This window comes from Xenopus tropicalis, chromosome 4 (assembly GCF_000004195.4).
Source record: "Xenopus tropicalis strain Nigerian chromosome 4, UCB_Xtro_10.0, whole genome shotgun sequence".
Lineage (NCBI taxonomy): Eukaryota > Metazoa > Chordata > Amphibia > Anura > Pipidae > Xenopus > Xenopus tropicalis.
In genome coordinates this window covers 93,722,078-93,745,046 of record NC_030680.2, presented here as the reverse complement: position 1 = coordinate 93,745,046, position 22,969 = coordinate 93,722,078, and the positions used below count along the sequence as shown (strand labels likewise).

Below are 22,969 nucleotides of genomic sequence, written 5' to 3'. Positions count from 1 at the left end.
AGGTGTGGCAGTAATCAGGCCTGGGGGTGACTACAGAAATTGATATTGAAATTGAAAATTGAAATTGATAAACCACAGTTAAGTTATTTTTTAACAAGGGGGGCAATAACTTTTTCACACATGGCCATGTAGATTTGGAGTTTTTTTTCTCCCTTAATAACGTAAACCTTCATTTAAAAACTGCATTTTGTGTTCAATTATGTTATCTTTGACTAATAGTTAACGGTTTTTGATGAGCAGAAACATTTAAGTGTGACAAACATGCAAAAAAATAAGAAATCAGGAAGGGGGCAAATAGTTTTTCACACCACTGTATATATATATATATATATATATATATATATATAATAATGGGACAGCTGCACAGAGCATGTGCAGTGAATCAGAAAAAAAAAAATGGGGCCATAAATGGATTCATGGTGGCCTTGGGCAGGTACAGAAATCCAAAATCAGCCCGGGGTAGCAGCGATCTCTTCCTTCTTCCTGATCGCATGCGCAGTAGAGTGAAAAGCTGAACTTTGAACAGAGAAGTCAGCTTTTCACTCTACTGCGCATGTGCCTGTCCCGGACAATTGGCTGCAGCGCGAATAGGGAAGAAGGAAACGCTTGCTGCAGGTACCCCGGGCTGGCTCTGTTCTCTCCTAACAGGGACACCAGCCCGGGGTACAAGGTTGGGGGTGCCTAACATTTTGGCACCCCCAAGTGACAGACTTTCCTTCCTTGTCCTTTAAGGTCTACCCACAGATTTTTTTTTAATGATGTTGGTCAGGGGACTGAGGCCCATTCCAAAACCTTACGCTTGATTTTCATTAAAGGAATACTGTTTTTAATGATTTGCACAGAGCCCACCAAGTGTGTCATAGTCATTTATAACACAAGATGGTGAGCCGTTACCAGGGCTGTGGAGTTGGTATATAAATCTTTTGATTCCAGGTACCCAAAGTTGCTTCTGACTCCATAGCCCTGGCTGTTACAGCTTTGAGTTCTGGATCATAACTGTCCTAGCCTAAAGGAATGTTTTTAAAAAAAAAAAAAAAAAAAGTAGCAGATAAAGCCCCATTATATTCAGAGGTTCTGTTAAGTGACCTGTGACTTCTTTGAAAAGCTGTCCCATGGCTACACAGCAGCTTTGTTTATATAAAATATAGTCTGAGGCAACAATACATTATTAAGAGACATATATCCTATAAAAATTATGAATGTACCAGTGAATTACACTCTAGATATAGAAGGATTGTGCTTAAAAAAAAAGTTTGACTGATTTGAGAAATTACACCAAAACCCCACTAGTCCTGCCCATCTGTTCCACTTCCTGCTTTCATTTCATGAAATAGGATCATGATAGGATCTATAGGGAGCTCCAATAAAAGGGGCCATCTTTACAGATCGGATTCATTTTTAGCACAAAGAGAAACCAGCACTATATTATTCATAATTGCCTACAAAATTAGCCACCACACCCCCCCCCCCCCATTTATCAAATAGGTCTCCTTTAAGGTATCTTTTTTTGTGTTACTGCTCCTTCACTGCTACTTCTAACATTGTCTTGGGAAACATTTTCTATTGAAAGTGGCATATGTAATTTAACTTCTAGTTAAATTTCTTAACTAGAAGTTAAGCACCCAGTTAAGGCTTCATTAAGTATGTGTCTGCTTGTTTAGCCAAAAGAGTCAAAAATTAGTTAAACAAAGTGATTTGTTTTGGGCAAATGTTAAAATGAGCTTTATTAAAAACACAAAGTAAAACAAATACACTATTTACAGAAGCACATGGTGCCAAACAATCCAGTTATAATTCACACCAGTCCATCACATGAGTGGGCGGGCCAATTCCACAACAACATCTGATCTCAGCTGGGGGATCATGCTGATCTTCATTTGTTTGCTGCTGGCATATTTGTTCTTAACAGTCTGAAAAGAGAGTTTACGTTTAGATCCCAAATAGTCATCTGTTGAATAGATTTGCATACTGAACTTTATTCACTCCACTCAGTTTGTAAATACAAGCGTTAAGATCCATGAAATCTAGCTTCATTTTTAAACCTCTCATTAGACCCAGATTGTGCAATTCAGTTAGGCTAAAGCTTACCAGGTGTTTGGTCAGTCCCTTGTTCACCTTAATGATGTTCTTGGCCATATGTTGCATAACAGGGACAAGATCATCTTCAAAGTAAGCCATATAATGATGCATTGTTGGTGTCTGGAAGATTAGACAGATCATGTAGACCTTTATCTCCTTCAAGTAATAGAGAATGTGGGACAGCTGTCTGAAACACTTACCCATTCACCCGTATTCAAGATTTTAAGAGACAAGCAAGAGGCAGCAGCTGCTATTTGGGAAGGCGAGTAATGCACCATATCATAATCCACCATTACAAGTTCCATTAAATATTTAGCCAAACTGTGCTGTTCAGCAGTCACCTAAAAAAAAAAAAACCCCTATAAGTTTCTAAACATTTTCATGTACTGGACCACCGTTTTGCACACAGGTGAGCTTGCTGTGCAAACCAGTCTCCATATACATGCCAAGTATGTCAGTTTTGATAATGTTATAACAAAGCGATTACCAGTTTATTAAAAAAACAAAAAAACACACATGCAATTAGGGGAAGTCGAGCCCTTCTATACAGAATTTAAACAGTACTTGACTTGCACCCAGACAAAATAGTCTGTTCTCTGCGTTTGTCAGAGGATTTCACAAGCAAACAGAAGTTTTAACCTACAATTAGTTTACCTCTCCAATCTTAGAAGCTCTCCGAAGAAAGTGCAGAGGTAATGGTCGGCCTATTGCAAACTTAAGCACCCGAAGCACCTTCATTTCCATGTCCCTAATTTGAGCCTTTGTGTATGTGTGATCAGTTACAAATGTAAAGTCTCCGATTTCTGGTGGGTACATCTCTTCATATTTAGCAGCAAGGAACATAGCTGTGACCCCCACAAGCTGCAGTTGGTTTTTAGGAACTGGATGGTCCTGAAATAGGAGAATAGCAGTTAGCCCTAAAATGCAATTTCTGCTCTGGAAAGACTAAACAGGAGTGGTAAAAGTTCATCCAACATACCTGCAGAAAGCGATCAATTATGCCAACAGTCATGAACATAGTCTCCTGCAGCAGACGAAATTTCATTTGCACCTGGACCAGCCAGTCAATCAATATGGCACGCATGTTGCCTGTGACTTCCTGTCCATGTAGGTAGTTTTGTCTGACTGCTTGTGCATTCTGAAGAGATATCAGAAACATTAGACCTTGTATGAAAATGAACTACAGCATTCTGCGCCACACAGTATAAGCTTAGATTCCATAAAGGGCAGCCTGTCAGTTACATGCAGGGTATACAAAAGGTTATGCAGAAGACCATAATCAAAGTCATGGCAGTCTGGCATGGAGGGTTTATGGAGAAAAGTTCACACCAATCTGGTGATACATAGACAATCCATCCCTTTCAAAAAAAGGTAATTCAACTTGCAGTTAAAAAAAAAAAAAGTGCCAACCTCCAGGCTCCTCAGGTAACAGTAAATGTCCTTCACATATTCACTGCACAGCATTGGATTGCCATCATCATCAGCATCAACATCTTTAACTTGAATCAAGACATCAGAGAAGGCCTGGCAGAGCTCATCAGGGAGGCAACCAGATGTTTCCATTGGGCTTGGTGAGCTAGGTTCAACCTGTCAAGATTAAAGCTGCATTAGGTACCAGTGCTTAAAAACACATGCCCTGTATGTAACCCAGCCCAGGAGCTGCAAATTATAGCAAGTAATAAGGACCATTAAAATACTACTCAATTAGGTTTGTCTAGGCACAGCAATCAGTGTTTTATATAAACACATAAAAGGAAAGCTATACCCCCAAATGTAGGTCTCTTAAAATACATTACATAAACAAGCTTGCACGTAAAGGCTTGCTTCATCACAAACTATGTTAATTAAGCAGTATTATATACTTTTGGGTAATCCTAAATAGAAAATCATTTTAAGAATTAAGGGGCTGCCTCCTGGGATCATAGGATTCTCAGTGCACACAAACAAGCCAAGGCACACATGCTAGGCCTATCTGCCAATTAATGGACAAAGTTCTGCCTTTTGTTTCCATACCACTTCCTGTTACAGTTAGAGCTGCATCATTTTTAGTCATGTGATCCGAGGGAGCACACAGCCCATCACTAAATGGCGGATCAAGGGAAGAGGTATATATTTATATAAGCTTGGCGAAATTCTTTAATAGTTTGGTTAAGTATTCATTCTGGGGGTGTAGTTTTCCCTTTAAAGTGCTGTATATCCTGTAATAAATTACATACTATAGTCTCATATAGGGCTCTAGTGATGCAATTGCACCCATTCCAAACACCGAACAGAAAGCCATGGCTGGTTATGCACTGCAGAAAAGTGGCTACTTAATACTTCAATGTTTGAACATTTGTACCAGATTATTAAGATGTTGCCACGGCTATGCAAAGAATTTTAGGTCTTTAAAGTGATCTTGATACCAATTTTTTTTTTTTTTTAAATTATGAACCTAGCTATAGGTCAATTTTGACAGTTTTTCCCTAAAAGTCCTGTTTCTCTACATAAATCCTACTGAAGATCCTGAACCCGTCTGGTAACCCAACTGTAGCTTCTCAATCTGTCAAAAGGACTACATCATAAACTGGGAAGATTCAGCTTTGTTTGCTTCAAGGAGCTCCCCCTCCCTCAGAGCCTTGTGAACTAGATAGCAGACAGGCTTGATCTTTCCATTGCCTGCCTACTTCAAAGGGCTGTGCCCCCTCTGCTCTTCCCACGAAGAACAGGCCAGCTTAAGCTTTCCCGTGCGTGCCTGCCCCCCCGATACAAATTAAAAGAGCAGGTGTAAAAAAGTTTAAGTGGCCGTCAGTATCACTTTAAATGCTCAATCCTTCCTACATACAAGGCTACCAATTGGATGTTTAATGTTTCACATATTGCTACAAGCTGGACCCAAGCCCAGTGTTATACCCCTTAGTTTGGCGTCAATATAATTCTGCCCGTGTTACCAGTCCAGAAGTAACCCAGAGATCCATTTAGGATTGTTACAACTGAGACTTCATAGATTATATCCATATCTATTATAGCACAGATATCCATGTCCAGCTCTTTGATAACGATCTCCACTGGGACTGTACTGTCTGTTACAACCTTAAGTTGCAGTACAAAAATAAGTGATAGTTGTGCAGACAAAGGCAGAGCATACCATCACCTATTAAGAGTCTCAACCACAATATTCTTCCCTGTTACCATATAAAACCTCTGGCCACAATGCACTATATAAATATTCCATCATAAGTCTAAGGTTGACCACTAAAATCTATAGGGGGAAGGAAAAAAAAAAACCATTTGAAGCCATACCTGAGCAGGTTTGGGGCAAACATTCTCTTCTCTAACTTTCAGGGGCTCCAACACTTTGTCCACAGGTTTTACCTTCTTGATAGCTTTTACTGCTGGCTTCAGTTCCTAAAATACACACAAGATGCAGGATTGAAATACAAGCACACTTGTACGAGACATTAGGCAAGTATGCAATTAAAACAAAAACAGTACAAGACAAACATTGTCACATAATGTAATATTAGGTACATGGTAGACCCCCACCTTTTTTGCTGGAACTTTTAGCTCGGCCTTGTTTCCTATGTCTCCCAAAGCTGTACGAGGCCTCAAAACTGGTTTGGTTGCAACAACCCTCTTTCCAGCTACAGTGGTTTTCACATTGTTTTCTGCATTTGCCATCATGTTCTGTACAATTAAAAAAAAAAAAAAAAAGTTAACATTCCTATATGAAACCAGATTCAAAACTCAGTTTCCAAACATTAACTGAAGCAAAGCAAACATAGGATGCTGTAACCATTCTGAGGCCACTCAAATGTTCCATGATATACATATCCTGGAGAAACACATTGGGCTTACTTTAAATCGGTTATCATGGGTTACTGCTCTAATGCAAATTTCCCCAATCACATTTGAGTTCATTCTTCCTGCAGCTGGCTAAACAGATCTGTCACTATGGCTATTGCCCAAGTGAAAGTCAGACCAGTTAGTAAATGACAACATAGGTTTATATTATATGGCATAAGCACAATGGTAGTTTGCCAGTGTAGTATATTTTAAACTTTTCGGCAACAGACCTTGCAGAGCAAGGTGTAATAGTTTACCATAATGAAAAGTTAAGTATTGGCCATTTTGAATAGATTACATCAATGCCTGCTGACCCCATTCACTGCCTGGCATTCCCACCTACAACCAGGTTCTAGTCTTTTAGAGTAGAGGTTTAGAGTCACATAACTACTAAATATATGAATTACCTTAAAAGAAAAGAATCAGCTAAAACAAAAGTTATCGCCCAGAGAGTTTTGTTTAAGTAAATTCTAATTTTAAGTGTACTGCCCCTCAGTAAAAAGGAGAACAGTACTTGTACTTCATGGTAACCAAGTTTCATAAATCCATGTTGGTAGCAAAGAATACTGGGTTTGATATGTAGTTTTTAGATTTAAGGTATGGTGATCCACATTACAGAACACACTTAACCAGAATGTTTGAACTTGGGTTTTCTGGATAACAAGCTAATTTACAAGCTAACCATGAACCAATTTTTAAAAGAAATGTCCATCTTAAAGATGTCACCGCTCTAAGCACCATTCTCATGCCCAACAGCTATTGCAGAAATGAAGTAGCAGATGTTTTTATATATTTGTTTTAAGATCATTAACAGTACATTGTAATTAAACACAGAAAGCCATGCCTTCAATGTTACAGGCATTAACTGAATGCTGCAGTGGATTCCCTGCCTGGTTTGATTTAAGATCATGGATTTATCTAGTCTGGAGGCAATAGGAGGGAAATGGACACCCCATTTTGAGTTGAACCCAACCTTTTAGTTTCCATAACCAGTAAATCCCACATGTGTGGTTCTTGGGCAGCTGCAGACAAGTCATGGTGTAGAACAGTGTAAGGGACATCTTGCTCACCACGCCCTTTGGTGTTATTCCCAGTGGCCTCAACAGACCCATAAAATGGTGGCTTAAGAGTTGAGAAGATGCAGATTTACTCCCAACAGAACCTTCTGCAGGCTGGCAGTCACGATGGGGCTAAACTGCCAATAATCGCCCTTATTTCACAGCCTCTTGTAACAATGGCTCTCAAACATTTTACATTTAAATGCGGCCCCATGGGTAAGACAGGTCAGGGCGGTAAGTGAGCCAATCACAGGGCAGCAGCAGCACCCCTCAATACAAGCCTTCATCCGATACAGGGCTGAAAGCATGGGTGCTGGGTAGGTGGTTGGGCCAACTGAGTCACTCATAGGTTTCCCTAAGGCAGCGGGACGTGCGAGCGGACATACCGGTTACCCACCCCCACGCCTATAACCTACTCTTACCGAGTTGAATGGGAACGACCACCGGGCGCCCGTTTAGTTACTGCTGTACTTAAACTGGCATAAGGAGAGCCTTAACTGGCAGCCATTTCATACATTACGAAGCTTAGACGATATCCTATACTCAATCCTTATTTTTAGTGCCGTTGTTTTCTACCTTTATATTCGCCTAGTACTGCTTACTAAGCACCCCATTTACAAAGTGCAGCCACCGCTTTGTATTTCTATGGTAGTTGGTGAGAACTCGCTACACCAGTGCCCCCTCTTGTACCGCAGTAAACAGCAAATGGCATGAAAACACAGACATAACTCATCTTACTCACTCTGGTGATACGCAGCGACATTTTTCCAAACTGGTAACGGCAACTGATTCACTACAAACCTCTCCGCCACACGCTTCTAACCTCCTACTTCCGCACACTCAGTTTAAATCTCCCGCAGTCCGCTTCTCATTGGTCCGTTCAGAACAATCTGCCTCTTCTTACTGGCTAGTGCGGATTCACTTCGAATGCGTTCCCATGGAAATTAGTGGACGTGAGAGGTTTTTTTTTCGGAGGCGGGGCCAATGCGTCGTGTGGCAACAAAGCGTCCAAAGCTGCGAAGGGAGAAAGGCTGGTTTTGAATTGCAGAATTTGTCTCTGTGCTGGTTGTCAGGAGGCGGTCTTTTGTTTCTCTTTTGTAATTTGTATAGTTGTTTAACAGTAATTGGTCAAGGATGCAACTTGTTTCAGAACATCCTGGTTTCTACAGGTCAATATACTGACATAGAAATGATTGCTGCAACTGCATAATCTTCAAGGTGTCACCCTGGATCTAAACATGGCACTTATGATAGTGAATAAACGGAATAGGTAAAACTATGACTAATCTGACTTCTGAACTTTTTAGTATACCCTGAATTTAATGGTGCAGTGTCTCTCAAAACAAATGGGAAATGTATAGACCAAGTGATCAGATCTTTGCTGAGGCCAGAGCTGCCATCAGAAGGCCCCACACAAGTTATTTATATAGGTCCCCCATGAACACGAGCGCGCAATACCAACATTTTGGCCGCACAATATAAACAGTTGGGGGCCCATTCATTAAAGGAGAAGGAAAGGCTAAGTCACTTGGGGGTGCCAAAATGTTAGGCACCCCCAAGTGACTTTAATCACTTACCTTGTACCCCGGGCAGGTGCCCCTGTTAGGAGAGAACAGCACCAGCCCGGGGTACCTGTAGCGCTTCCTCCTTCCGGCTTCGTTTCGCTGTGTCTAACAAAATAGGTGCAGTAGAGTGAAAAGCCAACTTCTCTGTTAAAGTTCGGCTTTTCACTCTACTGCGCATGCGCGCGCGATTGATACAGGAAGGAGGAAGCGCTGCAGCTACCCCGGGCTGGTGCTGTTCTCTCTGAACAGGGGCATCAGCCCGGGGTAAAAGGTATGCGATTCAAGTCACTTGGGGGTGCCTAACATTTTGGCGCCCACAACTAAGATATATTCATCCTTACTGGATGTAAAATAATTCTATTGGGTTTAATTAATGTTTTATTGATTTCTTAATAGACTTAGGGGCACATTTACAAAAGCACAAATGCTCCGAGCGTATTTCCGCCGATTTTTTCGGGCGTCCGCACGACTTTTCTGTACGGCGCACGACTTTTCCGTACGGCGCACGACTTTTTCGGACGTTTGCACGAAAAAATCGGAAAGGTTTTACCGCTGTTTACAATTGTTCGGTGCGAAAATTTCGTGACTTTCGGATCGCCAATACGATATTATCGTGACTAATACGATTTTTTCGTAAGCATTTTCGTGATATTTGCGATCTTCTGAAATTTTTGTTTCCAATGCGATTTTTTCCCATTCGTGATTCGGATTCGTGGATTAGTAAATGTGCCCCTTAGGGGCTGATTTACTAATCCACGAACGTCCGAAAAGCGTCCGAATGCATTTTTTTCGTAATGATCGGTATTTTGCGATTGTTTCGGAAATTGTTGCGACTTTTTCGTAGCCGTTACGATTTGTGTGTAGCCATCGCGCCGAGTACGAAAGTTTCGGATTCATTCAAGCTTCAGTATCGTGACTTTCCTTGGGCCAGGTTGGAGCTGCAGAGTGCCATTGAGTCCTATGGGAGGCTTCCAAAATCATGCAAAGTCTGAAAGTTTTGCCCGCGGTTTACGAGCGCTCAATACGAAAAAGTCGCGACAAGATACGAGCAAATCGTAACGGCTACGAAAAAGTCGCGACAATTCGTGCAAGTCGTAATGGCTACGAAAAAGTCGCAACAATTTACAAAAAAGTCACAAAATGTTCGTTTTCCAATCTGAATTTTTCCCATTTGTATTCAAATTCGTGGGTTAGTAAATCAGCCCCTTAAGGTATGAAGATCCCTTAAGTTACCCTTGGGCCCGAGCATTCTGGATAACAGGTCCTATACCTGTAGTGGTTTCGGTGCGTCCTTCATTTTTCATTCCCTTCCCACCATGGGCCCACAGATAACCTGATATCATTCATGGTATCTACATGTGAGTAGTTCATTGTTTAAATATAAGTAATTAAAAGGCACTGTTTTTTGCCCACTAGATACCAGTTCTGTGGTAAACATTTTGGGGCTAATTCTAAGAGGGTAGCTATGACAAGATGTGTGTGAGAGCACAGCCACAGAGCAATGCAGTGGATACAGACAGACTGAAGAGGACGGCACAGACAGACAGTGTGCAGGATGAACATGTCTATTTCTGTGCTGTTTTAGTTTTTTCTCTCCCATTTACACTGTGCAAATTCTTTCTGAGAAACTTTCCTTCCAGCTCTGTATAATTAACAGCCTATTGCTTATCAGTGGCAATAAATTTGGCTTCAGCCATTATCCTGACCCCATGATTCCATACCAGATTCCTGAAGAACAAAAGGTGGCCATACACTGTGCGTTCTGCTCATTTGGCGAGGTCACCAAACGAGCGTATCATCTCCCAAAATGCCCACCTAAGGTGCGCGGTATCAGGGTAACATTACTGTTTGGCCCTAAACGGCAGATACATGGGTCATTGGACCGAGGACCGCATCAATGAGCTAATGTGGTCCCCAATCCAATGGGAAAATCACATTTTAGGCCAGATATCAGTTGGGTAGGCCCGTACACGAACAGATAAGCTGCCGAATCGGTCTGAAGGACCTGAATAAGTAACTGAAATCTGCCCGTGTATGGCCATCATTACTATCTTTCTTACTCTTTTGGTCACTTTCAGGTGACCTTTCTCAGGGGCATTTCACCAGATAAACTAAACCTTTATATTTATATTATGAATGTCAAGAGCTATGGTTGGTAAGTCTGAGTGCAGTACTTTTGTTTATATAAGTAGGTGTATAACACACATTGTGCTGGTGCAGGGAAGCCATGTGCTTAATACTTGCATTAGCGATGTAAAAGGCTAACATTACATGCTACATCTAAATTGTATATACATTTGATATTGCATCACATAAATTGTTAAAGTGTATGCCTAGGTCCTGCCCCTGTACCAAAGATTCCCTTGCAGAACTTGGGCCTAATTGTCTGCAATTTACTGACTAGTGCCAATGTTTGTGTCTATGTTATGTGGCACAGAACTTTGCAGAGGGGAAGAAGCACACCAGTGTGTTGGCAATGCCTTTAAACATTTATTTGCAGAACTGAACAAACAGCACAAGCTTTCGGGGGTGACCCCTTCTTCATGTGAAATAAATTATTTAAAGGCATTGCCGACACACTGGTGTGCTTCTTCCCCTCTGCAAAGATACATGGAGAAAAGGCTTGGGAGCGGCCGTGGAAGTCAAGCACCCTCTGAGAACATGTATGTAAGTGGCGTGCTGAAGATTTTTCTTTATGTGGCACAGAACATTGTGGCTGATTACAAAAAACAATGCAATTTTGGAAAATAAAAAATTTTATGGTAGATTCCTCCAATATCTGCACTGTTTTTAATGTTATTTTACAATTCGAAAATTGGCCCAAGGTTTATGGAGTATGTTTGAAAATATTAACTATCAACACTACAACACGTTGCTGCAAGAACTGCATTGAGTTTGCTACATAAAGACTGGTGGTTGCCCGAGTAGGCGGAACTGTAGCGCTGCTGTTAGTGGTTTCTGGCGGATGGATTTTTCTTTACTCTGGATGTTGCGGGAAAGTCACGGAGACATGGCGGCTGCCGTGGTGCAGATGTCAATGGGCTACAGAGGGCTTTTGGCAGTCCGGAATCGGGGAACTGGTCCTTTGGCTTTGGGTGTTGTTTCTTCGCAGTTGCGGGCTTTCTCTGTGCGAAAAGAGCCGGAGCTGGACGAGAATCCGTACTACGGGAAATACCGGGACAAGATCCAGCAGCTGCGCCGGTGTGTGGTAGGGCACAGAGCTGTTGGACTCTGTGTGTGGTGGCAAAAGCCTATAGAGGTGTTTCAGTGTATTTACAGACAAGCAATGTTTTGGGGGACCCACAGCCCCATCACATCTATTTATCAGTCACAGGATATCATTTGTACTAGTGACCCTGGGGTGTTCTGCATGGTTTCAAACTTTCTTAGCCAGCCCTTATATATAAACAAATGCAACCCCTTGTGTTTCCCCCTGCAGGGACGCTGGTACAATAAGAGTCTATAACATAGATTAAACCATCCCCCTTTATCATAGGGATGCAGAAATTTTCCTTCAACATACTTATATTTGTAATTTATCAAAAGTTTAATGAATGACAGCACCATTTTCTGACAGAAGAGTATTTACTTAACAGGAGCAAACCAGCTTTGAGCAAACACCATTTCGGTGGTAATTCAGCAGTACCGGGAACTATCATAAGTTTACTGGATTTGCAAAGCAAGATCAGGGGACAGATGGCCTTTTGTTGAACATATCCCAAAACTAGATGGCAACCCTACACTATCATCTGTCTTTGCTTTCCAATGTCAAATGCAGATGGGGAGAAAGGATTTGGGGGCACATTCATCAAAGTACAATTGATTCCGAATACAAAATATTTGTATATATTTTGTAAGTTTTCGCACTGTGTGTGTTTTTTGCGACTTTTTCGTTAATTTGTGCAACTTTTTTGTACTTTGCGACAATTTGCATAACAATTTGTGCGACAAAATCGTATTTGCTGCAACGAGTACAAAAGTTTCGGATTCATTAAAGCTTCGTTATCGTGACTTTCCTTGGGCCAGGTTGGAGTAGGGTGCCATTAAGTCCTATGGGAGGCTTCCAAAATCATGTACAGAAGGATCAAAGTCAGAAAGGTTTTACGATCATTTGAATACGAAAAATTTGTGACTTTCGGAATGCCATGACAATAATATCGTGACTATTATGATTTTTTTTGTAAGCATTTTCGTGACTTTTCCGATCAGAAGAAAATCGTATTTAATCCGAATTTTTCCCATTTCGGGATTCAAACTCATACTTTGATAAATCTGCCCCGTGGTCTCTTTATTTTCTGCACAGGAGTGACAACAAAATGACATTAAAATCTTCCTGGGATAGTGAACTGCTGCTTGTTTGTAGCTTATATGTATAAAGAGTGATACCTATGCACATTTGATAAAGGTAACCATGAAACATTGCCTTTTTTTTATTTTTTGGCCTGTGATAAAAATTATCAATTTATATGGTTTCTTGGCATGGCACACGTAGCATTTTTGTTGGCGCACCTTGGAAAATCATTCCCCCTTACAGGCAATTAAGCACTTTTTTACTGTGTATGAAACTCCTAACTTTATCTGTGCGTATTATGAATGAGGAGTATTAAAGCTTAACAATAGGGGCCATAACCAACTTATAGGGAGAACTGGATATACTGAGTGGTATACTTATGTCAATTTGAGAATACTGTGTATGGCCACAGACTGTGCCAGATTTCTGTGTAAATATGAAAACAGATTCTTTACTGTTGTTTCATAAACATTAATATAACAATAGGGTTTTATATGTTTTACACGTAAAATTAGTCAAACTTGTTTTATTGGCTAAGCTAATGCTTCAGTGATTACTTCTATTTTTCTTTTTCTCTGTGTAGAACCAACCCATCAGCTTTTGATGCCCGATTGGATAAGCGGAAAGAGTTGAAGCAACAGCCGTTGGGTTATTCGAAACAGGCAGAATTTGCAAAGACAGTAGAGGAAAAGGTGTGCATGTAGGCATTCTTTTAATGGAACTTAACAAGACTGTATAATGTATGATTTGGAATTTTAAAACTACTTGATAAGAGTCAAAATTGCAAATTTTAAATAGCAATTTCGACTTTTCTAGTACAGAGAGCACTATTAAACGGCCCCTCCAACCCAAAAAAACCTAATCGAGGTGAGGGGGAACATTCCCTAAGCTGCCTCCGAGTGGCACTAGGGGCCAAAACGCCCCTGTTCTGGATAACCGATCCAATACATGTAGTAAGCTTTCTAATTCATAATTTTTACTTGTACTAGAAATTCTCTAACACACTGGGGCTGGTTCATTAAGTCCGAATTATGACTACTATTTATGACCATTTGCATTAAATACAAATATTTCTGATTGCGAAAAGTTGCTTCATGCTTGTACGAAAATATCGTGGTACGATCCGAAAGTTACAAAATCTTCATATCTGGACAATCGTGAACGCCGCGAAAACCTTTCTGACTTTGATCTTTTAGTGCATGATTTTGGAAATCAATAGCACTCTGAAGCTCCAACCTGGCCAAAGGAAAGTCCCGATACCAAAGCTTGAATGAATCTGAAACGTTTGTACTAGTTTTTGCCACAAAATTGTCGCAAAGTACGAAAAAGTTGCACAAATTAACGAAAAAGACGCGGAAATACGCACAGTTCTAAAAGTTGCACAGTGAATTGTATAAGTCAGGATTACCCAATGGTACATACATGCTAGAAAATAATATTTTTTATAAAACTCTCTAGATTTAGCAGGTTTTTACAAATGAACTGTTTTATGCAATTTTTATACAGATCTGCAATGCTTTGGGGTATTACCTCTTTTAAATCAAGAAGGTAATCAAACAACTGTAATTTTCATTCATCACCAAACACAACGTAAGCTTTTTGGAAAGTAAACATAATTTCAATCAACTTTGCAGTTGATTTTTTATGATTTTTAATGTAATATGGTTTGAAATGGTTTTTTTAAGCCTGGCCCCTTGTTCTCCTGCTGATCTAGCTGACTACTTTGAAACTCAAAAAGATGTAACATTAATCGACTGTCCCTAGCCTGCCTTCAGGATGCATACTCCATATCCCACAATTCCTTGCACATGCTATGTCAATAATGTTATGTATCTCCTGCATGCTGTCTGTGCTGTTATAATTTTTAACATCAGTATTTTAGTCCCTCCTTCCCTGCCTGGATTTCAAATTATTTAGAAAAAGAAAAAATTGTTTTGCAGATGGATTTCAGCATATAAAAATGGTATTTATTGAAGGAACAGATTATAGTGATAGGTATATTAGGGCTTTCTGTGTTGTGTGGGGCTCCCCTTTGAAGTCCATACAATTAAATATCAGTGGCATCCACAACACATTACAGGATTATTCTTTTATAGTCAATTTAATAGTACTCACTTATAATTAAAACCATCATTATTTACAACTTTTTTTGTGTTTTTAGGTCGGAACAGCTTCTGGTAAAGGATTCTCAAAAAATAAGGTAATCTGTTTGAATACACATCTTTTTATTATCATTACAGAATAAAAATATTAAGGGACTTTGTGTTTATTTTGATGCCACAGTTATTTATCATTGATATCTGAGCGTGCTCACACACAATAGTTTGGTGTGTGGGCTTAAAATCATGGGCTGTGTCAATCAAATCCATGTTTACATGGATTTTGATTATTTGGTGATAATGCGGCCATCGCTTGCATCCTGTTTTGTATTTAGTCATAAGCTGGCCTAGAACTGGTCTAGTTCCTGTCAGTCCAGTTCTGGCCACTATGATCCACCAAACTTGGGGCCAAATTGATTTTCTTAGAGATCAAGTTAAACAGCCATATACAAGAGTATCTGCATATTTTTTGCCTAATTTATACATACTGATTTTGCTCATGAATGCTCCTTTCAGAATCCACAAAACTTGTAAGCCACTACAATATTTTCAGTTTCCGGGTTATATTTACCTTTAATGCAGCTCCAGTTATCTTTAAAGGAGAAGGAAAGGTAAAAACTAAGTAAGCTTTGTCAGAAAGGTCTATGTAAATACAGCCATAAGCACTCACAGAAACGCTGCACTGAGTTCTCTTTCAAAAGAAACTGGATTTCTTGTCTGTTTGTTTTCCTCTGCCAGAGACACACAGCTCTCTTCTCTTTCCCCTCTCCTGCTCCCCCCTCCCTCAAGAATGCTAAGAACTCCCTCCCCCCCTTAGAAATGTGGATCTGAGCCAATCAGCAGGAAACTTCCTCATAGGCTTACTAACTGAGCATGTACACTGGTCTGGGTCTCGGTGCAGGAACGAGGCATTATGGGAACTTTCTTTAAAGAGCTCAGCGTTTTTTTCCCTTTGAGGCTTCTGATCATCTGAACGGGAGAAATATGGGGAGAATTAAGGGCACTATTGAGAGAACTGAAGGTATTGAGGTTAACTCTTTATTAGCCTTTCCTTCTCCTTTAATTGTACCCTATATTATGTATAAAGAGTTTTTATGATACAAATTAAAATATTATTCTTTGGTAAACCTGAACATATGTGTAGTTACACTAAAGCTACATTTTTGCTTATCTGTTTCAGACCTTAGATTCTATTCTAAACATAGAGCTGATAAAGGACAAGGATGCAGATGAAATCAGAGAGGTAAGATTTCAGCATAAGAAAAATAATACACTGCGACTAAAGCTTTGTTTTAGTCTCTTTTTCCCTGAAAGGACATGTCAACTCCCCAAAAAATGTTTTTTGCCTAATAAAAGCAATTCCAAGCAACTTTCCAATGTGAATGTATTGACATTTTTTAGTGGTTTAAAACTTATTTGTAAATGTAATTGCAATAGAAAGCAGCATTTGCTGAACTCTGGTTGTTAATTTTTAAACAATGTTGCAAAGGTCAGTCTCCTCCTGCAAGACAGGTCTGTCAGTCTGCTGCCTTGTATTACGTTATTTCAAATGCTAGAGCCACCAGGGCAGAGAATAGAAAGGACAGAAAAACACTACTTCTAATAGCAATTATATATACAAATAAGTAAAAATACATTGCAAATTTGTAATGAATGTATATTGCAAAATTGCTTAGAATTATAATTTTTTTTTATTAGGCAAAAAATGTTTTTGTCCTTGAAAAGCTGCAAAAATAAAACACCCCAATATTTTCTTATATGCCATTTGCTGTAAGGGTGTGTATTACATTTTCTATAAAAAAACCAAAAGACTCTATATAAAATACTTTGGGGTAAAAAAAAAATGTACATTATATATAACTTTTGCAATCTATCCTATATCCTATTTGCAGCTGCTGAGATTATTATACAGAAAGTAATTACATCACAGTAACACAAAAAAATTTATTATATAATCCATCTCTAAGGCTGATGACACGCGAGAATATACTTTCCCATTGGCAATAGAGTAAATCACCGGTGGGAAAACATATGCGTTGCTTTGTTTCTCTGAAGTTGCCTAGTGAGGAAAGTGGCGCGTATGTTTTCCCACCTAACTGAGGCGTAACAATTAGTAATTATAATCTCTTACCACAGACCCTGCTTTTCCCAGGGGTAGTATTCTAGCAAGTCTCTCTACATCTTATTGCAGAACAGTGTCATGATAAATAATTTAGCTGTTGTCTTTTTTTTAATGCAGATTTGGAAGCAGTACTTTTCTTTAAGAAACTCTGTGTATGCAGTCATACCTGTGAGTAGTACTTGTTGCCTTATTTTAGTTATTTCTAACATTAGGCTTTCCTAAAGAAAATTGGCATGTGCATGTTTCATGCTTAAATAAACAAAAAGGAGTAAATGAACCCTAATAAATTATTTTCAATTATAAATTGGTTTGCATGTTAGATGTACTTATTTGTCCACAACATTTTTCTTATCAAGTCTGGTTTTGTTATACAAGAAAAGTTTGTACTTGGTAGTTAATAACATGTTTGTGTTTTTCTTTGCATTTATTAATTTCAGCTTTATCTCATTTTTCTTTTTCCGCATTCTAAAGGGAGAATCTTTTGAACTCATATGGCGGCGAGCCAAGACCTGCCCCTCTGTAAGTCTGGATTATTTCTCTCTTTTGGAGCTGCTAGTTAAGGACTGTGCCCATATATATTAGTACACAGATGGTTTCATGTTTATGTTATGAGCAGTGGAAATTTTTTTTAAAATATTTGATAAAAATGGAGTCCATAGGAGATAACCTATCCATAATTCGAAGCATTTTGGATAACGGGTTTCCAGATAATGGATCCTATACATGTAGTGTGAACAACTGAAATATAGATCACAGCCTCTCTACATCCTTCAATTAATAATAAGCTTTGCTTCTATACAAACAAGTTTTATACCTTTTTACAGTGTCCATTAGCAGTACATGTATATTTTAATATACATATATAAATATTATTTCATATATTATTTTTTTGGTCCTTCATTATTTGTTTACTATACAGCAATAGCTTTCCATGTTCCCTTCCCCCTGCAAAATAAAATGTTTTATGGATTGTTTTCTGTATTCCATGCAGTTCTTGTATGCACTTCCAAGGAAAGAAGGATATGAGTTTTTTGTGGGCCAGTGGTCAGGAAGTGAGCTTCATTTTACTGCACTTATTAATATCCAGGTATGTTCTTCTGCTGATATCCACAATGTAACATTGTAGTCTGAAGCCATACTGTTTCTTTGCTGAAACAATAAGGGGCTGATTTATAATGCCTTGTTGGACTTTTGTCTTTTTTTTTTTTTTTGTTTGGTGAAAAAAAATATATACATTCAACTGGTTTAATGTGTCAAGCTTTTCATGCTTTGCAGAAAAAAACAGTTTGTGTTTTAGCATTTTTTTTACACAATCATTAAAACACTTATCTTTCCTGCAGTTGTTTTTCTCAACAACATTTGTTGAGACATGATAAATTACCCATTTAGAATTCTGAAGTACCATTCATTAAACCCCTACTTTAACAATGTCTTTTTAAATGAAAAGGAAAGGTTAATCACTGGGGGGTGCCAAATATTAGGTACATCTGCTTTTTGCCATTAGCAACTTTTTGCCTACCTTTTTGACTAGAGATTTTGGTTTAAGTGTTTGTTCCAGTTAATAATTTGAACTGAAAATTTTCAGATGTACCTGCAACAATTTCATTAATAAAGCTACAGCTTCCTGATGTCTGACATGCTTGTTACAAAAGTATGCACTTCCTATTGAAGAATCCTTATATTTAAAGGAGAAGAAAAGCTACTGAGGCAATTTTGCCAGTAAACTAAATAACAAAGAGGAATTTTTGTGTTTTCGCCTTAAAATATAACTTTTATTTTATAACCTTAAAAAAAAAAGAATAAATTACACCACTCAATAAATAGATCAATAAATTAGTAAAAAACCACCTGACTATCCTAAATCACAGTGGAACAATTCATGAATCTAATGGTTAGTTAGAGTGAATTACTTAAATTTACACTCAATAAATACACCAAACAATTAAGGATATAGTCCAATTCATGTTAAAATTCACATGTATCAATTCATTACTTAATTCCCATAATTATCTTAAAATGGTGAGAAGGAGAGGAGAGATGGGGGAGACACCAGTAGTCTAGTCACAATAGTGCAAGCTAGAACGCTATTTTGTTCTGTAGAAAGCTTTACCATACTTTAGTAAACAACCCTAGATTTTCTTTGTTGGTTTACGATAGCAACTGCCATTTTAGCTTAGTCTGAAGTCACTTCCCTGCCTGCATCTCTCCTTCTGGCTTGTCTCTGGCTGTTGCGTGGAAGCTCTCTGTTCATATTACAACAGGAAGGGGGAGAGAATAGCAAACTGCGCTGGCTCATGCCCGTGCCCTGATGGTTTAAAATGAAAGAAGACAGTCTGGCAGGTGGATTCTGTAGGCTGACAATCCACCCCTACGCTTAAAATATCTTCTAGTCATGTCTCTTCCCATAAGCACAAGCACTGAATTGGACCGGGTGCAAGCACACGCAGCTGATATTCGCCACAAACGGCAACTCACGTTTGTTGGTGGATATTTCCTGCGTGTGCGTGCACCCGGGTGGATTTAATGCTTAAGGGCGCAGGCACATCTGAAAGCTTAAGCGTAGATTGTTAGCCTGCGCTGACAATATAAGACTGACAATCTGCACCATGTACCCTTGCCCTAATACTGAAGCCCATATGTACAGAAAAGAAGCAAAGGAATGCTGTGTTTCTTTTAACAGGACTCCAAGCAGCAGTACTGTGAGTATTTATTCGATAGACCTTTGTGATAAGCTTACTTAGCTTTAACCTTTACTTCTCCTTTTAATACATATCTATGAATATAAAAATGTTTTTCTGCTGTTTTCATATATGTATTGTTTAAAGATTTACTCTCTATTTTAGACAGCAGGAGATGCTGCCCCCAGCCAGCTGATCTTATACCATTACCCTGAGTTTCAGAAAGACAAAGGAATTGTTCTGATGACCTCAGAAATTGACACCAAATTCTTGGTAAATGCAGAAGTATTTTGTGGAAGCCTGGGTCTTATTTATTAAAGTGCTGCAAAACAGAAATATATTTCAACTATGTTTTCAGAGATATAAACTGTGTTTGTTAGTGCTTTAGTTTCTGTGCATGCTTTAGCCATCTAGCGATAGATAGATGTAAGGGTGTACTCAAGGGATCTAAATATGAGTGGGAATACTTACTGATGCATTCCATATTTGAATGTATGTATTAAGCACAGCTAATATACTGGCATCAGCTGGCAAAACTGTGTGCTGTGTGTGTGGTTACCTAGAACAGTAATTTCCAACTCGCAGGTACACCTTATGAGGCCCAACCTCCCTCCCTCTATCAGCTAAAAACTTTCCTGTGCACTCCTGTAAAATCTTGTTCTGCAATCCATTGATTACCTTTGACTCTGACATCAGACATAATGAATGAAGCAAGGAGTTAGAGTTTTAAAAAGGTCAGCTGTAAATAACCCTGTCACCCTTATAGGTGAGAAGCAATTTCCTTGGTCATGACCAAAGTGGCAGAGGTGGTGGTTATGTACAGTGGGAGAGGGAAAATAATTTTTAATGTTATTATTTAAGGTAATCCAGTACATTCTGTGTACTGTGTACGTGCTATTTAATGCTTTATGCTACTTTGCAATTAAATGTTGGATGGTCAGTTCTTGTGATGGTGGATGTAACTGTGACATTTAGGGGCACATTTATCAAAGTACAAATGTGGACATTAAAAAGCACGATACAAAAAATTCGTATTAAATCTGATATTTTCTGATGTGCACTTAAAGAACAAAAATTTTGTATCGGGGTCATAAGAAAATATTGTGGTACGATCTGAAAGTTACGAAATTTTCGTATCCAAGCGATCATAAAAAGAACGAAAAACTTTCTTTGAACTGACTTTGAACTTTCTGTGCATGTTTTTGGAAGCCTCCCATAGGACTCAATGGCACTCTGCATCTCCAACCTGGCCGAAGGAAAGTCACGATACTGAAGCTTGAATAAATTCCGAAACTTTCATACGATTTTATCACACAAATTTTTGCAAAGTATGGAAAAAGTTGTGCAAATTAATGAAAAAATTGCAGAAAATACACACAGTTCTAAAACTTAGAAAAGATACAAATTTTTAGTATTTGGACTCAATCGTACATTGATGAATGTGCCCCTCAATGTTGGGTGACCAGTGCCACATGATGCTGGACATAACTGCCATTTAATGTGGTGGTCAGTAAATTATGGTACTAGGAGTTAATTTGCCATTTAATATTGTGTTAGTCAGTCTCTTGCAGTTTAAAGGCAGGTGTGGTAACATGGGCATGGCTTTAAGTGGGTGTGGTTTAAAAACTGGTCTTGGACAATACTTGTTTGCATTATCGGGCATCCACAACATAGGTCAAAAAAATTCCAGCCCCTCGTACCATAGAAGTTGGACACCACTTACCTAGACTAAAATATATTAAAATTGCCAGAATCTATGTGCTGGAATTCAAACATAAGTTAACAATTACTTTGTAAATTTTTCCTGAAAGAGTGAGGTTTATGGCCCCTTGTCTTGCACTTTTACTCTAATTACAGCTTGTAGATAATATGCTGCTAAAAATAAGCCATTCTAGCTTCAAAATGAATGTCTGATTATTTTCACTTGCGTCAAAGTAAACATAAAGCTATAAAAAATAAAACTCTATAAAAATATATTATGCAAATTGTATTGTAAAGGACATATAGGTTCTCAGACTTAAGCTAGCCAAAGAAATGGTGTGCAGTATATTTTAATATACCCTGCTAATTGTGTTCAGTAGCTCGTTTTTTTATCTCCGACTTTGTTTTATTCCTAGAATGTCCAGGACGCACAGTGTTTGGCAAATCAAGTGCAGCTGTTCTATGGCAGTGATGGAGCAGAAACATTTGGATTAGTGGAAAAGTTTAATCACAAGTCTGATGAGTTCAAATACATGGCTGTAGTTTCTTTCTTGGAGCAAAGTGGGCTGGGAAAGAGTTTTTTGAACGAACAGGGCCATAATAAAGAAGATAAGTTGGAATGAGAATAACATAAATGAACTGCACACTTGGAATGTATGAAAGACTGATTAGAAAGTAAGACACCAAGAAAAAGTAAAGGCTACTTTGCAATTCTGTTGCCTTCAAGGTGAAAAGAAAAGTGTATGTAAATCACTTTACTGTACATCATTTTGTGAGAGCACACACAAGGGATGTTGAAAGCTGATGTTAAAATTGTAGTGAAGGAACAACTCAACCTGCCTAGATATTTAAACTGTAATCACAATACAGTATGTTTGTAATAAATAATATATTAAGTGCTTTTGTGGTCCTTTTGATATCTAAAGCTGGTTAGGTTACCACATGAGTGGATATTTCCCCAATATGCCCACCTTGAGCACAGGTAGTCCCCAGGCAGAAGATTGTCAAAGATCTGACCAGTACAGACTACCTGCTGATTAATTGCTAGACTAGACTATTAGTGACTAGACCATTAGCAAACTTAATCCATTTTTAACATAACCTGTATTTTGCTTTCCATGCCCACATGCTGCTTTTATTGGGCCATCACAGCTGACTGAATTATTAAGAATAGTGTTAAGGTGAAGGCGAATCCACAGTTGCAGACACACGTGGGACACTGAAGCCAGTTTAAGACCATGGATGCAGTAGAACACCTTTTTTTGGTTTGCAGAGCTGTTATTATTAGTTCATTGGAAGTGAACAATTAGCATATTTTCAGAATCTCTGCCCCCCTCCAAATTTACAGTATATTTATGCTATAAGCAGGTTCCTCTGCTGCTTAACCTGAGTTCCAGCCTTAGGGTACCACCATCTTCATCAGTGCTTTTCACTCTTTTTCTTCCAAAGCCACATACACTCCTCATAGCAAAATCAAATACCACTTCTGAATGTACATTTTAATCTAAAGGGGACTGTAGAACTTACTGTTGTAGACACATTTAATTTTCC

At 38.8% G+C, this 22,969-nt stretch overlaps 2 protein-coding genes across 2 annotated transcripts; one reads left to right on the top strand and one right to left on the bottom strand.

The window, feature by feature from the left end:
- Positions 1-1,694: 1,694 nt before the first annotated feature.
- On the bottom strand, positions 1,695-7,766 carry ccnb1.2 (cyclin B1). Its single transcript, NM_203790.1, has 9 exons — positions 7,705-7,766; positions 5,605-5,745; positions 5,362-5,466; positions 3,490-3,666; positions 3,059-3,217; positions 2,734-2,970; positions 2,280-2,420; positions 2,089-2,199; positions 1,695-1,910 (listed from the first exon to the last, which is right to left on the bottom strand). The coding sequence occupies exons 1-9, from the start codon at positions 7,723-7,725 to the stop codon at positions 1,809-1,811; spliced, it is 1,194 nt and encodes a 397-aa protein (NP_989121.1). The 5' UTR covers positions 7,726-7,766; the 3' UTR covers positions 1,695-1,808.
- Positions 7,767-11,470: 3,704 nt separating this feature from the next.
- atpaf1 (ATP synthase mitochondrial F1 complex assembly factor 1) lies at positions 11,471-22,318 on the top strand. The gene is made up of 9 exons (NM_001008069.1): positions 11,471-11,728; positions 13,402-13,510; positions 14,980-15,018; positions 16,098-16,160; positions 17,157-17,207; positions 17,511-17,558; positions 18,031-18,126; positions 19,883-19,990; positions 21,835-22,318. The coding sequence occupies exons 1-9, from the start codon at positions 11,538-11,540 to the stop codon at positions 22,039-22,041; spliced, it is 912 nt and encodes a 303-aa protein (NP_001008070.1). The 5' UTR covers positions 11,471-11,537; the 3' UTR covers positions 22,042-22,318.
- Positions 22,319-22,969: the final 651 nt, after the last annotated feature.

Coding starts and splice junctions, on each gene's coding strand:
- atpaf1 (NM_001008069.1), top strand. CDS start 11,538: ATGGCGGCTGCCGTGGTGCAGATGTCAATGGGCTACAGAGGGCTTTTG. Junction 15,019..16,097: donor AAGGATTCTCAAAAAATAAG/GTAATCTGTTTG, acceptor TATCTGTTTCAG/ACCTTAGATTCTATTCTAAA. Junction 17,559..18,030: donor GAGCCAAGACCTGCCCCTCT/GTAAGTCTGGAT, acceptor TATTCCATGCAG/TTCTTGTATGCACTTCCAAG.
- ccnb1.2 (NM_203790.1), bottom strand. CDS start 7,725: ATGTCGCTGCGTATCACCAGA. Junction 2,971..3,058: donor TAATTGATCGCTTTCTGCAG/GTATGTTGGATG, acceptor CTCCTATTTCAG/GACCATCCAGTTCCTAAAAA. Junction 2,421..2,733: donor GAGCTTCTAAGATTGGAGAG/GTAAACTAATTG, acceptor TTTTTTTTTTAG/GTGACTGCTGAACAGCACAG.